General features: G+C 37.9%; 1 protein-coding gene across 1 annotated transcript in view; it reads left to right on the forward strand.

Moving 5' to 3' along the window:
* The window catches only part of FOCAD (focadhesin), a 148,216-nt gene extending 137,644 nt beyond the window's left edge, over positions 1–10,572 (forward strand). The window contains exons 37-41 of the mRNA XM_042447659.1: positions 353–530; positions 2,696–2,793; positions 5,214–5,462; positions 8,171–8,246; positions 10,309–10,572. Coding sequence (XP_042303593.1) covers positions 353–530; positions 2,696–2,793; positions 5,214–5,462; positions 8,171–8,246; positions 10,309–10,382 — 675 coding nt within the window. The 3' untranslated portion in view covers positions 10,383–10,572. The remainder of the gene's footprint in view (positions 1–352; positions 531–2,695; positions 2,794–5,213; positions 5,463–8,170; positions 8,247–10,308) is intronic.
* The last annotated feature ends 2,399 nt before the right edge of the window (positions 10,573–12,971 follow it).

The following is a 12,971-nucleotide window of genomic DNA, read 5'->3' on the forward strand; positions in this document are numbered from 1 at the left end:
GTGGTTCATATTAACCATGATTTCCCCATGTTTACATGTAATGGGATACCCTGGTTGATGAAGGGAAGAGAGAGTCGCTTCAGGGAAAAATGAGAAAACATGTATTCATGATGATCCTTCTTGGTTTTAAATCCTATATGGAACCATATTCTCAAGTAACTATACTGTGTCAAAGTAGAATTTAAGAGCAATATGAAATAAATGAGATGAAAACAATTAGATATAGATATATATCTGAACAAACTTTTAAGTAACTTCAGGTTTGTTATGAGATAATGCTTTGGCTCTTCACATAATAACTAGGAAAAGCTTTTTTCCCTATTTTTAATCTAATTCATGGTTTGTTTTGCAGAACAACCTGGAAAAGGTCACATTTGTCAAAGTTTATTTAGTTTCTCAAGGCAGATTTCCTTTGCTCAGATGGAGTGATGTGATTAGCACTGCGGCTGGATACCAACAGAAAGAAACCATTGTATGGATGCTACTGCACAGCTTCTACCATGCACGAATAGTGATCCATGAAAACACTGGTGAGAATTAATTGCAAAGAAGGTTGTGTGGTCTACTCAGTCTCTGCTAGCTTTCTGTATTGTTAGATTTGATCTTTAATCCAGTCTCTTTGTTGATTGTCATCTGTACATCTACTTCTTCTACAAGAGGACTGCAAAACTTATAGCCATCTAGGCATACCTCAGAATCTGCTGCATACCTCACAGTCTCTCATGTTTTTCCAGTCCCAGACAGACAGAAAAAAGAACACTAGTAGGTTTATCCAGTTAATGGCATTTAGCTTTTTGGCACACAAGTTATGCAAGTACAATATCATTCCTGTTGATTTGGATTTTATTTGGTTTTGGTTTCAGTTTTTGATTTGGACTATCTGGATAACTAAGGAAAAACTATTCCATTTTTTCTTTACTTTTACATTGAGTACCCATCATCATATTGTATCAAGATGCATCCTGAATGTCTCTACTGTCACACTGTTCCTACTGGCCTTTGGAACTAGGACGGACATGCTTTCCAGTTCTGCCTCCAGACGTCCTCCTCCACACACATGCACACACACAAAAATTCTCAAACCTTGTGTTGTGATGAAATAGGGACCTGTCAATGAGATGATATGGGACATCAGCAGAGGATTCATCTTTAAAACCTCCATGCTTATGTAGAATATTGTTTGGCCTTGGGATGTAGGGAAATATAAAGTTCTCAATGCCTACCTATTTGATCTCTTATTTGGAGAGACATTGGAAATTCCATAACTCAGGCTCATAGGTGACAATATGTGATCCTTACAAAGTTAGATATCTGGCATTTCTGGAAACTGTCCACACTGTTTTATTATTGCTTTACCTTTAAAATTAAATTTTGCAAAGGTTAACCAGTGGAGAGAGCTGACAAAGATCTCACCAAGATACCCCAACATTATAAATTTCAGTGGAAGGGTCAGCTTTGGGGTTGATTGTTCTTGTAGAACCAAGCCCAAAAGTCAATTACTAATGGAAGAATGCAGCTGTAGCTACCTTCGGTGCTGTGAAGACTGGTGATTTCATTATGGGAAGTATTCTCTCTGGCGCTATAGATGCCAATTGTTACTGTTTCACACTATTGTTATGTTCAGAGTTGTTGTGGCCAGTTCATCACCTGGTGACCAACCTTGTGGGAATGAGCTTCTTCATACTTAGTTAGGCTCTCAGTAAGTTAGGCTCTCACTTAGGGACTGAGAAGACAGGAGAAATAACAAGTCAGTGGTACCCTGGTTTATACTCCCTCCCACCCACCACCAGGCCATGGAGCTGCTGCCGATCCACATTCCTTATCTGCCGCTACTATTGCTTCTCCCCTGAAGTTCCCCATTGAAGTCCATAAGGGTGGAAATGGGGCATCTGGCTACACCCACATGGCCAGGTGCCTCATCCAGTATCACAGGCAGGGACCTTTGGGGAAGATGCAACAGTGGTGACAGGTAAGGTGTGTATGTGGCCATATGGTGTGCTGGCTGTCGCCTCCAGGGCAAACAGCTAGCTTTTTTGCCCTGCACTAAGGCCCCTTTGGGGGATGGGACTGACCCCATCTATATCATCATAAGATTGCATTTCAGTACAGGGTTAAACTACAGACACTACATTAAAAGTATACCAGGCAACTAAACGTTCCTTTTTTACTTTTAGGTAAGCATGTGGTACCAAATCCAGATTGCACCAGCCACATATAGGCAGGCGTTACTTGAACATCTATCTGACTTCCATGATTCCACTAATTTCACTGAGGATTAAAAATGGAAGTAGGGATAGAAACCCTCTCAGTTGGTAATAGTATGGGTAAACCGGAAGGAGTGAGGTTTAAGCTTTAACCCCATGTTTATTGGTCACAATCCTGATTAGCGGCCTAGGAACCACCTTGCAAAGAAAAAAAAGGAAAATTGAGCATCACATTATATATTTGTCATGGTGTATAGTTTAACCCTAAACCACAGAGTATGAGCAAACATCTGGAATAGGCAAGGAGGGAAAGTGTTTCCTACCACACTTGAAGAAGGGTGTATGGAAAAATTTAAATTGTAAAGAGCCTCATTTGTTACCAGTGGCAAGGAACATTAACTGAAATATGGAAAAGATTCCCTTTTCATCCTTAAAGTGCTTGGAAATATCCTGTCTCATTTTGGCTTGACTGTGGTTTTCCCCCCTTGTAGGAGTCTTAAAGAGAATGGAGTGGCTGTTGGAACTGATGGGATTTATTAGAAATGTTTCTTTAAAGATGACTTCTATACCAAATGTGGCTCCTGGAGAGGTACATGCTGAAAAAAATAATTTGTGGTTTTCAGAACAGGAAGACATTTTGAGATATGATTTATATTCTTTCTTGGGAATATGTGGGGATTTTTTTTAAAAAAAATGTAATGTAAAGAAAGTCATTTTAATGTTTTTATAAATGAAAATGTCAAATTGCTGACAAAACATATATCAAAATGGCCTTTTGGAACACATGTTTAAAATATGTTAATTGACCATCTGATCAGAAACAGTGATGGAATTTCAAAGGGAAACATTGCTTCAGATATACATTTAGTGCAGATAATAAGCAAAATTCTTTGAACATTTGTCTAACCAGTAATTTTACTGGTTTAAACAATCCAGCTGGAATGAACTATTTCCGTTTTACTAATATTAGTATTTTAGTATGCTATGTAATTAATTTTGCAATCCAATATTTATGCATGTATGCACCATTCTTGTAGTGTGGACAACTTGCAACATAGATTGAAATAATTCTGGGATTCCCCAGGACTGCCTCCCAGAGGAATTGTGGAGTTTCTTTCCTTAGATTGCCTCTCCCTTTTTTTGGTGGTAGAAGTGATGGAGGGGAATGTTTGTATTGTTAGTGGCTCAAAAGAGGCTGTGGTTCTTGCAACAGGTCAGATGTCTTGCAGATGTGTTGGACTACAGCTCTTGCGCCTCCCTTTGTTATGGGATGGTAAGCTCTGTAATCAAGCACATTTGTAAGGCACCACATTAAGGAAAGCATCTGAAATGCAAGGTTCCAAAGCCTTTACAGTTATCTGACATGCCCCTGTTAAAAGTAAAATAGCATGTCAGACAGCCATGGGTGTACTTCTTTTGTTTGCCATTAGTGTCACTGTTAGGGAAAATGTATAAACACTAAATTGTGGGAAAAGAAAGAAGCACTGAAACCTCCACCTGCCTAAAAACAACAACTATCTTTCATTGCTCAGTTTCTTCTACCACAAATTCTTCCTCCTTTTATCCCATAGGATCTCTCTGGCCAACAGCAATATTGTACATTAGGTAAATTAGCTTACTTGCTAATTAACTTACTTGCTGTTCACCGCTATGATCTTTGGAATAGCGGTATATAAATAAAACAAATTATTATTATTATTATTATTATTATTATTATTATTATTATTATTATATGGCTGAATAAATATACAAAGTATTATGCTATAAATCTAGTTCTCCATACACCCTTTATTTGCCACTGGAATCGCCAAAGAATGACCCAACAATGTGCTGTTGTATTACTTGTGTACAACAATTTCAAAGCCAGAACCATAGTGCCAAGAATTCTATGAACAGAATTCAGTGTTCCATCCATAATAGCATTTATATCATGATAGAGATAGTGTTACATATACGGTACATTATCTCAGAAATCCTCATTGAAACCTTGTAAACTAGTTCATTATTCTTAGCCATGTCTTGCAGATTGAGGAGTTTGGAGACTGAGAGAAGTTACCTTGCCTGAGGCCACCTATTCACTTAATGACATAATATCTTTTTTTAAAAAAATACTGTATTATGTTGTACTTCAGTCAAATCTTTTAGGGAAAGTGTACAGTGCGCCCGCGTCATACACGGGCCTGCCTTATGTGGATTCCAGCATACGCTGGAAGCTGTGCTGGAAGAAGCAGTGCCATGCACTGAAAAGAGTAATGGCGAGTATGCCCGTGGCACATGTGCACCACCTCACCACCATGAGCATGAGCCCCATTGGCTTTAATGGGGCTTAAGCATACGTGGAATTTCCCTTACACGATGGGGGTGGGGTGGATGGGTGGGTCTGGAACGGATCCCCTGCCTAAGGGAAGGGACCATTGTATAATAAAATTTTGGGTTCACAGATTCATCTGTCACTGGCATTCACTGAGGAATCCCTCTGATGGAGGGATGCAGTCTTTGTATGCAAAATGTTGCAAAGTATCTTATTGGTCTTCTCAACAAAGGTCTGATGCTCTTTTTAGAAGTAGGTGCCTTCCTGAGTTATCAAAGGCTGCTCAGGAAGTTCAGGACTGGTTGATGTTTGAACTCTGGCCTTCCAGATTTCAAGTGTGGATTTAGTTGGACTGCAGTGACTTTTGCTGCATTATCGTGATGACACCAGTGTGCCAACCATTGCACCTGGTTACAAAGAGACTGGATAAACCAGGTTTATGATTTTCAGTCAAGGCATTTGTTATTTTCTCTTAATCCTGCCTCACAGATCTTCTTTGATCAGTCATATAATGTCTTACGGTCTTATTCTAGATGTTCTTGTACGATAGTAAGATACGTAGTTTAAATTGCCTACCTGGTAGCTTTCTCTGTTTCTTTTGAGTTTCTGGATTCATTAATTTACAAATTGGTGGCTTTATAGTCCTTCCTAGACTTTGCTGCACCCATTAACAAAAGTAACATCTGTTTCCTGTTTAGGCTGTCAGTTTCTGTTTGTGGATCTTTGCTTCTGCTGTGGTTGCCTGGGCTGACCACGCTGCACCACTGCTACTTGGCCTCAGTGCTAATTGGTCTCCCTGGGAAAGTGAAGCAGCCTCAAGATTGTCTCCAAATTATTTGGGCAAGCGGCCAGTAGATAGATTGGCCATACAAGAGACCCTCACCCTTCTTCCAGGGAGCCTGCAAACTCTATTGGCTAAAGAGCCATGGAAAGAACAGACACAAAAGGTATGTGATTTGTGTTCTAATCAGAGATTTTCTATCACAATTAGAATGTTTTATGCACACTCACTTCATATTCAACTTTAAGTATTGATGATAATTTGCCTATTATTGTTGTGATAGATTATGTGTGCAATGTAAACTGTGCATCATCATCATCATCATCATCATCATTTGACAAGGCATATTTTGCTTGTTAGTCATGTTGCATAGGGTATCATTAGCATAAAATCATCACACAGAATGATTACTTGCTGTACAACTAAATGATAAGAATAACTTGTCAGTATGCTAGAGTTTCTGAATTATGGTGACCATAAGGCAATTTTATCATGAGGTTTTCTTGGCAAGATTTGTTCAGAGGATGTTTGTCATTGCATTCTGCTGAAGCTGATAGAAGGTAACTTGTCCAAGGTCACCTACTGAGTTTACATGGCTGAGCAGAGATTTGAACCATGATTTCCCAGAGTCCTAGTCCAGCACTCAAACTGCTAGACCATATTGGTTCCTACAGTGATATAAAGAATACTTGCCAATGTTCCTCATTTTAAAAAATGTACATGGAAAGAAAAAGAAAGAGGCGAAAGAGGGGAAGAAAAAAGTGTACGTAACAAGCAGGGAGAAATAAATTCGTATTATTATTGAGGGCTAAGTATATATAACAATATAAGATGATGATGATGATGATGATGATGATGATGATGATGATGATGATGATGATGATGATGATGATGATGATGGTGTCTGGAACATGGCTAAAGCACTAAAGTCGTGTTTATTTATCTTTCCAACTTCGGAGTATGAGTCCAAAGGCTTCAATAAGAGAATGCAGGACCCAACCCTAGTGACCACCAGTTAAGTTTCTAATTGCAAGAATATTAGTTTAAACGACTTTACACAAGTATCAAATATTTTTCTAATATAAAATTAATATACTGCAATATTTCCAGTCAGAAAGAAGTGACCACTGAGTATACCACATGATATGCCACAAACCAGCATCTTATCTGTTACTCATATATCATAGACATTTAACTAAAATGACAAATTTCTTTCTAAAAGATACAGAGTTTTTCAGCATTCCAGAGACATCAGTAATTGTTGGACCAAACATAGTTTTAAATTTAAAGCTTTAGAGACTGGAGCTATGACATTTTTACATTGGTTGGTTTGTACAGGATATTCGAACTGTACCTTTACTGACATCAAATCCAGTGCTTACCAGCAAACATTTATAAACTGCACCTGCTGTATTCATTTTATCTGCAAATACAGTTAGTTTGAAAACAGATGAATGGCTGAGGTGGTCAGAGTTGATGGCCAATGTATAGATATCAAAGAACCGTCCAAAGGTGAGGCACCAAATCAGTTGTTTCCAAGATAGATTATGGGAGGGATACTAGAATCAAACCATATTTGGCAGCTGTATAGAGAAATCAAATGGTATGCCTTGTGACAGACTAGTCTAGAAATTTTACTTTAGCTTCTGAAAATGATAATTATATCTTCTTAAATGAAATATAGGTACTTAAAACCATGGCTAAAATTTGGCTCTAAATCAAGATTTTAAGTTATGCTTTTGAAGTAGTATTTGGAAACTTTAGTTTCACACTAGTACCATAGTAAACAAACCATAATAAAGATAAAATATTCATAGCGAAGATAAAACAACTGTCATAGATGTTGGGATATATTAAGTCCTTTAGGTTTATGTAGCTCAGCAAGCTAAACCTGTTTTAATGCACATTAAAAGACTTGACCCCAAGGTCAAGTTGTTGCTCCAAGGCAACAAAGCTTGGATAGTGTTATAATCCTAGTTATATCTTATCCTTGTACTAAGACAAGGAATCAAAGACATATAAGCATGATAACATGCATGATTTCACACCTCTGTTCTCTGTGTAAGTTGTTTCTGACTTATAACGACCCAAAAGTGAATCTATCACAGGGCTTTTGGGGGCTGAGAGTGTGTGACTTACCCAAGGTCACCCAGTGAGTTCCTATGGGTGTGTGGGAAATTGAACCCTGGTCTCTAGAACTGATGTGGTGGCTCAAGTGGTTAAGACACTGACTCTGCAAAATTGGCAGGTTGGCAGTTTGAGGCCCAGGTGCCACATGATGGAGTGAGCTCCCATCACTAGTCCCAGCTTCTGCCAACCTAGCAATTCAGAAATATGCAAATGAAAGTAGATACATAGATACCACTCCGGTGAGAAAGTAAACAACATTCTGTGCAATTGTGCTGGCCACATGATCACAGAGTAGTCTCTGACAACGCTGGTTCTTCAGCGTAGTAATGTAGATGAGCACCACTCCCTATGGTCGGACACGACTTGACAGCGTTGTCAGTGGGGAATACCTTTACCTTTTCCATCCAGAACTATAGTCCAGTACTCAAACCACTACACCACGCTCATTATCTATAGCTCTTCCAAAAAATCTCCACTATTTCTTCCCCCAATGGGGAAAAGATTAAATGCTCCCTTTTCCATACCTGATTATCCTCTTCAGAAGTAATTTTTTTTCCCCAAGAGGCTGTTCATACATTTGTATTTTGTGGTCTTGACTTCAGAAGAGCTACACAGATATAATAATATTAACAATGCACCCATTCCCGCTGCCACTGAATTGATTTTCTGAACTGAATCAACCAAAGTAGATCAAGTTATCTGGAATGAATAATTCTAATGTTGTAACTCTACATTTATTCCTAGTTTATTGACTGGCAGTTCAGCATAATGGAGGCATCAAGTGAAGTACTGTCCCATGCTTACAGAGATCTTTTGAAAGGTATTGCAGGATTTTAGTTCTTTATCATCTTTCAGTGGGAAAGTAGCAGCAATAATGGCCAAATTGTAAATAATCATCGTAGTGTAAATATGTCAAATTGTTTACACTGTATGACATTGTGAGTAGTGATTTGAGCACCAAGCTGAAGGCACTAAGGCCTTGAGCTCTTTCATTTCACAGTGGTTGAATAGATTCTCATGCATCAAGTCAAAAAAGGGAAAGGGCTGTGTGTATGCTTGCAGAACAATTGGTTGCACTAGAGACCACTCTTGGAAAAGCACAATGACATCCAGAAATTTCATGGGAGCAACTGCTTTGATGGGAACATGTTAGCATTTTACTGCTGTATAGCTTTGAGGGCTAACTGTATTTGCATCATATGAAGCACAGCTGCGAAGAAATCTGAAGAAGTGTATATACAGAATGTCTGAAAATTATCTTTAAAATTGCAATTCTTTATAGAATTAAAATTGTAAAGATAATTTTCGGACACCCTGTACAAGCCCAGTTTTGATGAAGTCTTGTTATGCCTAATAATCTGTTATCTTGTTTTAAAATTGTCTGTTCTGCCTACAGCTGTTACATATTGTATGCAACTCATGTGGATTTGGTTTCTTTTTGTTTGGTATTTATCTTGTTATAAGTATGTGTTTGGGGTTACATGTTTTCTAGCTCCTGTGATTTGTTGATATATATAATATATCAACAAATGCATTGTTCTTGTTGAATCCTACTGTTTACTAAACAATGTTTTTTGTAAAACAGAATGAGATACAGGTTTGTTGTAATGATTTCCAACCCCCCCCCCCCAAAAAAAAAACTCTTTAAGTGGTAAAAACAGTATTTAACATTTTTTTTACCAGCCCATCTTCTTAAGTAAAATAAAATTTACGAGTTTTCCTGTTTTAGCATAATCTCTATGCTTAAAAAGAGAGATTGATAAGACCTGCAGTTTTAAGTAAGCATAAGATGACTGACATCATGAATTAGACCAAAGGTTGTCAAATGGCCCATTATTATTATTATTATTATTATTATTATTATTATTATTATTATTATTATTATCCTTTATTTATGAAGCGCTGTAAATTTACACAGCGCTGTACATACAAACTTGTTGAAGAGTTGTAGACCATTGTAGCATTTCCTTTCCATTTATTGGTCTTGCTTTAATAACTTGCAGTGGTGAAATGTGATGAAGCATTTGCAAATGTTTTAAATAACTTTTTGTTTGATAAATCCAGAGCAACTATTCAGTGATAGGCAGATGCCCAGGGAAAATATGAAGAAACGCTGTGGAGTAAATCCAGTATGCTTATACAGATTGCCAGTAAATTTGATGGTTGTTGCCCAATCCATAACTTCTGTGTGAGATATTTAGATGCCCATAATGGTTAGCACATCTTCTAATATTTTAATTACTTACTTACTTACTTAATTACTTAATTAATTAAATAGTTGCACTGGGTTTGTTGAACAGTACATTATTTGTTGATGCCCCATCACGTATTTTCTTTCCATAGTGAAAACAGTTCTTCAACAGGTCTGTCAGCTTTAACAACTGGAAATTCTCATGAATCCAAGTGCAGACTATTTTAATCACTCTAAACAGGAAGAATGGACACTAAAAATAATTTTAAAAATCAAGCTTCATCACAAACACCACAACCATTCTTGTTTCAAAAGCACTAATTCCATTGTCTGAGGTAAAGACCAAATCAAGGTAAATGTCTTGCCCTATGGGTTGGACTGATGACTAGATGAAGTGCTTCCACACGTAATTTTATTTAAGAAACCCATATGATTTAGCGAAGGGACAGGCACCTGTAGCCGTCTTATTTGTTGGTGGACTTCCATCAGCTCTACCTAGTGGTGAGGAATGCTGAGAGTTCTCATTCAAAAACACCTGGAAGCCCACTTTTATCTCTTCTTGCTCTAAGGAGTGTGAATGAAATATCTGAGAGAATGTGCTTCAAATTGAAATATAATTAGTTCACATTATTATAAAGGTGTTTCTGTTTTCAGTGATGACTTACATTGTGAATCTTCTTTATTTTATCAGCTTCACTGTTGACCCTGAGGTCTCTCCCAGAGTTCAAGAAGAAGGCAACATGGACAAAGGCTTATGGATGGTAGCACCAACAAGACACCTTCACATGACTAGTGTTAAAATATGTCATGCCAAAGACCGTATATGCTATAGAGTGTTATGGATTTTCTATTCTACAGAGATGAATCTCTGGTCTCAGGATTCTCTGATCCAGAGGTAGATACTTAAAGCATATGTACATTTGTTCTGATTTATTAAAAGCAAAGCTACTGAATACTAATTTTGTCATGGCAAAATTTTTATTTGAAATTGACAGTTTCATTTTTTTAAAGTGTAAAGAATGACGTGAATGTTGACTGCAGAACTGGTTACAATGCAAAATAAAAATACCACCTTGAATTAGCAATTGCTGGCTGTGTTTTTCATATGAGAAGATAGGATACAGCAGCTTTCCTCAGTGTTGCACTTTTCAGATACTTTGAACTACAGCTCCAGACATTACTGGCCATACTAGCTGGGGAAGTTCAGAGGTGTTGTCTTAAAACATCTGGAAAACACTATGGGGTGGCAGTGGTGAGGCTGTGATACAAGATACTTTGTTGTTGTTGTTGTGTACCTTGAAGTCATTCCCAGCTTATAGCAACCCTAAAGTGAACTTTTCATGTCTGTTTGTTTTTTGCAAGATTTCTTCAGCGGAGGTTTGCTGTTGCCTTCCCCTGAGGCTGAGAAGGTATGACTTGCCCAAGATCACCCATTGTGAGGCATTTTTGTGAGGCATTTAGCCTTCTCTGTCAGAGCTCTGGTGTCACAACAAACTACATTTCCCAGTATTCTATAGCATTGAGCCATGGCAGTTAAAGTGGTGTCAAAATGGATTGTTTCTGTAGCATGGATGCAGCCTCTGTTTTCTTCATGCTGGGAAGAGGTGCCCCCATTGAATTTAGCTGATGCAGATGGATGAAGCATTTGTTTCAGTTCATTTTTTAAGAATATCCCAAAATTTGTAAATTACATATTTGAGATAAAAATAATTGATATTTGAGAGTTGTTTCTGACTTATGAAGACCCTAAGGTGCAACTATAATGGAGTTTTTATGGCAACTTTCGTCAGAAGTGAGTTTGCTATTGCTAGCCTAAAGCTGAGAGATTGGGTCTTGGGTTTCCCCCCGGAAGTCCTGCTCCCAGGAAGTGGAAGTCTTGCCCCCAGAAGTCCAACCCCTGGAAAGCAAAAGTCCCCCCCCCCAGGTGCAGGAATACCACTGAGGTTGGGCACTTGGTCTCTAAAAGGTTTGCCATCACTGCTTTAGGATAGTTAGGCCTCTCATCACTGTCATAACAAAGCAAAATGGTGGCTCTGAGCTATTCAGTCTTTATTTGCTGTTGAGGTATATGACCGTATAGCAGCTCATGCTTTTGCAATTTCACTCTTGAATTTAATTGGAAGCTTTGCTGTGTGTGGATTTGCACATTCTCACCAGTATTCCTTTTTTGTCTTACCTTTCTTTTTTCCCTCTGTGTTAGAGCTCTGTCTTGAATGTACCCCATGTACATTCCATATTTATGGCCCTGTCAACCCCCCAATTTATACTTCTAGTGAGATTGCAAATACAGCTGAATTTCGAAGTTTTCCCCTCAATCCATTACAAAATAAGATGGCAACCTGTGTTTGTACAAGTCTACTTGGGTAGGTGTTTATGAGCACCATACAGATATTGGGAGGAGGTATGCAAATCTTACCCAGTGACCTACATTCTGGGATCATACAAATGAATCATTTTCACTCTTTACATTCATACCACTTTACAATGTTAAGTGTGCATCTCAGAATCTGAACTATAATATCACATTACATTCTATGTATCATATTAGCCACAGATTTGCTCATGGCTACATTTTGAATTTTTCATATCTGGATATACTAATGATACATCATTAAACCAAGTGTCCCCATACAAAGAATGACTGAGCTCCCAAATTAGCATGCATTTCTATTCCTTTATCATTTTTATTTTTAAGTTTTTTTAAAAAAAATCATGTATCCAGTGACTAAAAATTCATTAATGTGCGTAAAAGTTAATAAAATTCCACTATGTGGAAGAAAAGATTTCTGTGGAGAAGCATACACATGTCACTTCCAGCTCTTGACAAAGGTGAATTCTAGTCTTAAATGTTTGCAGTGATATACTTTCCCTCTGTTGACAGGGTAGCTTTGGGGTGTTTCTCAATATAGTGCCTGTCCTATGTTTAAACTATACCACTGTTATAGATGGAAGGATGGCTCACATTATAGAATGTCTCTCGTTGTGGGAAGAAAGATATGTACATAGAAAGCTAGTGTGTTGGAGAAACCTTTAGAATGCTTCTTCTCTCAGAAAACCCAATCCAGCATCAGAATGTGGCATCTTTGGCCCACTACTGAATTTCATCCTGGGTCCTCCTATAAATCCTTCTCTCAGCAGCTGGTACTCTAATCACTACTGAGTGATGGATGGCACAGTTTATGTTTCCCACAGTGTCCCAGGTGTACCTTTATATCTAAAGAAAATTACTCCAGTAATGCATCCCTTTAAAATGTCAAGTTTCCATCGTAGTGCCAGTGGTGATTGTGCTAAGAAGTGTAAAGTGAATATTCCATAGTATAATATTGGGATTGTCAAAAGCCATATTGGAACCAA

The sequence above is a fragment of the Sceloporus undulatus genome, chromosome 2 (assembly GCF_019175285.1).
Source record: "Sceloporus undulatus isolate JIND9_A2432 ecotype Alabama chromosome 2, SceUnd_v1.1, whole genome shotgun sequence".
Classification (NCBI taxonomy): Eukaryota; Metazoa; Chordata; class Lepidosauria; order Squamata; family Phrynosomatidae; genus Sceloporus; species Sceloporus undulatus.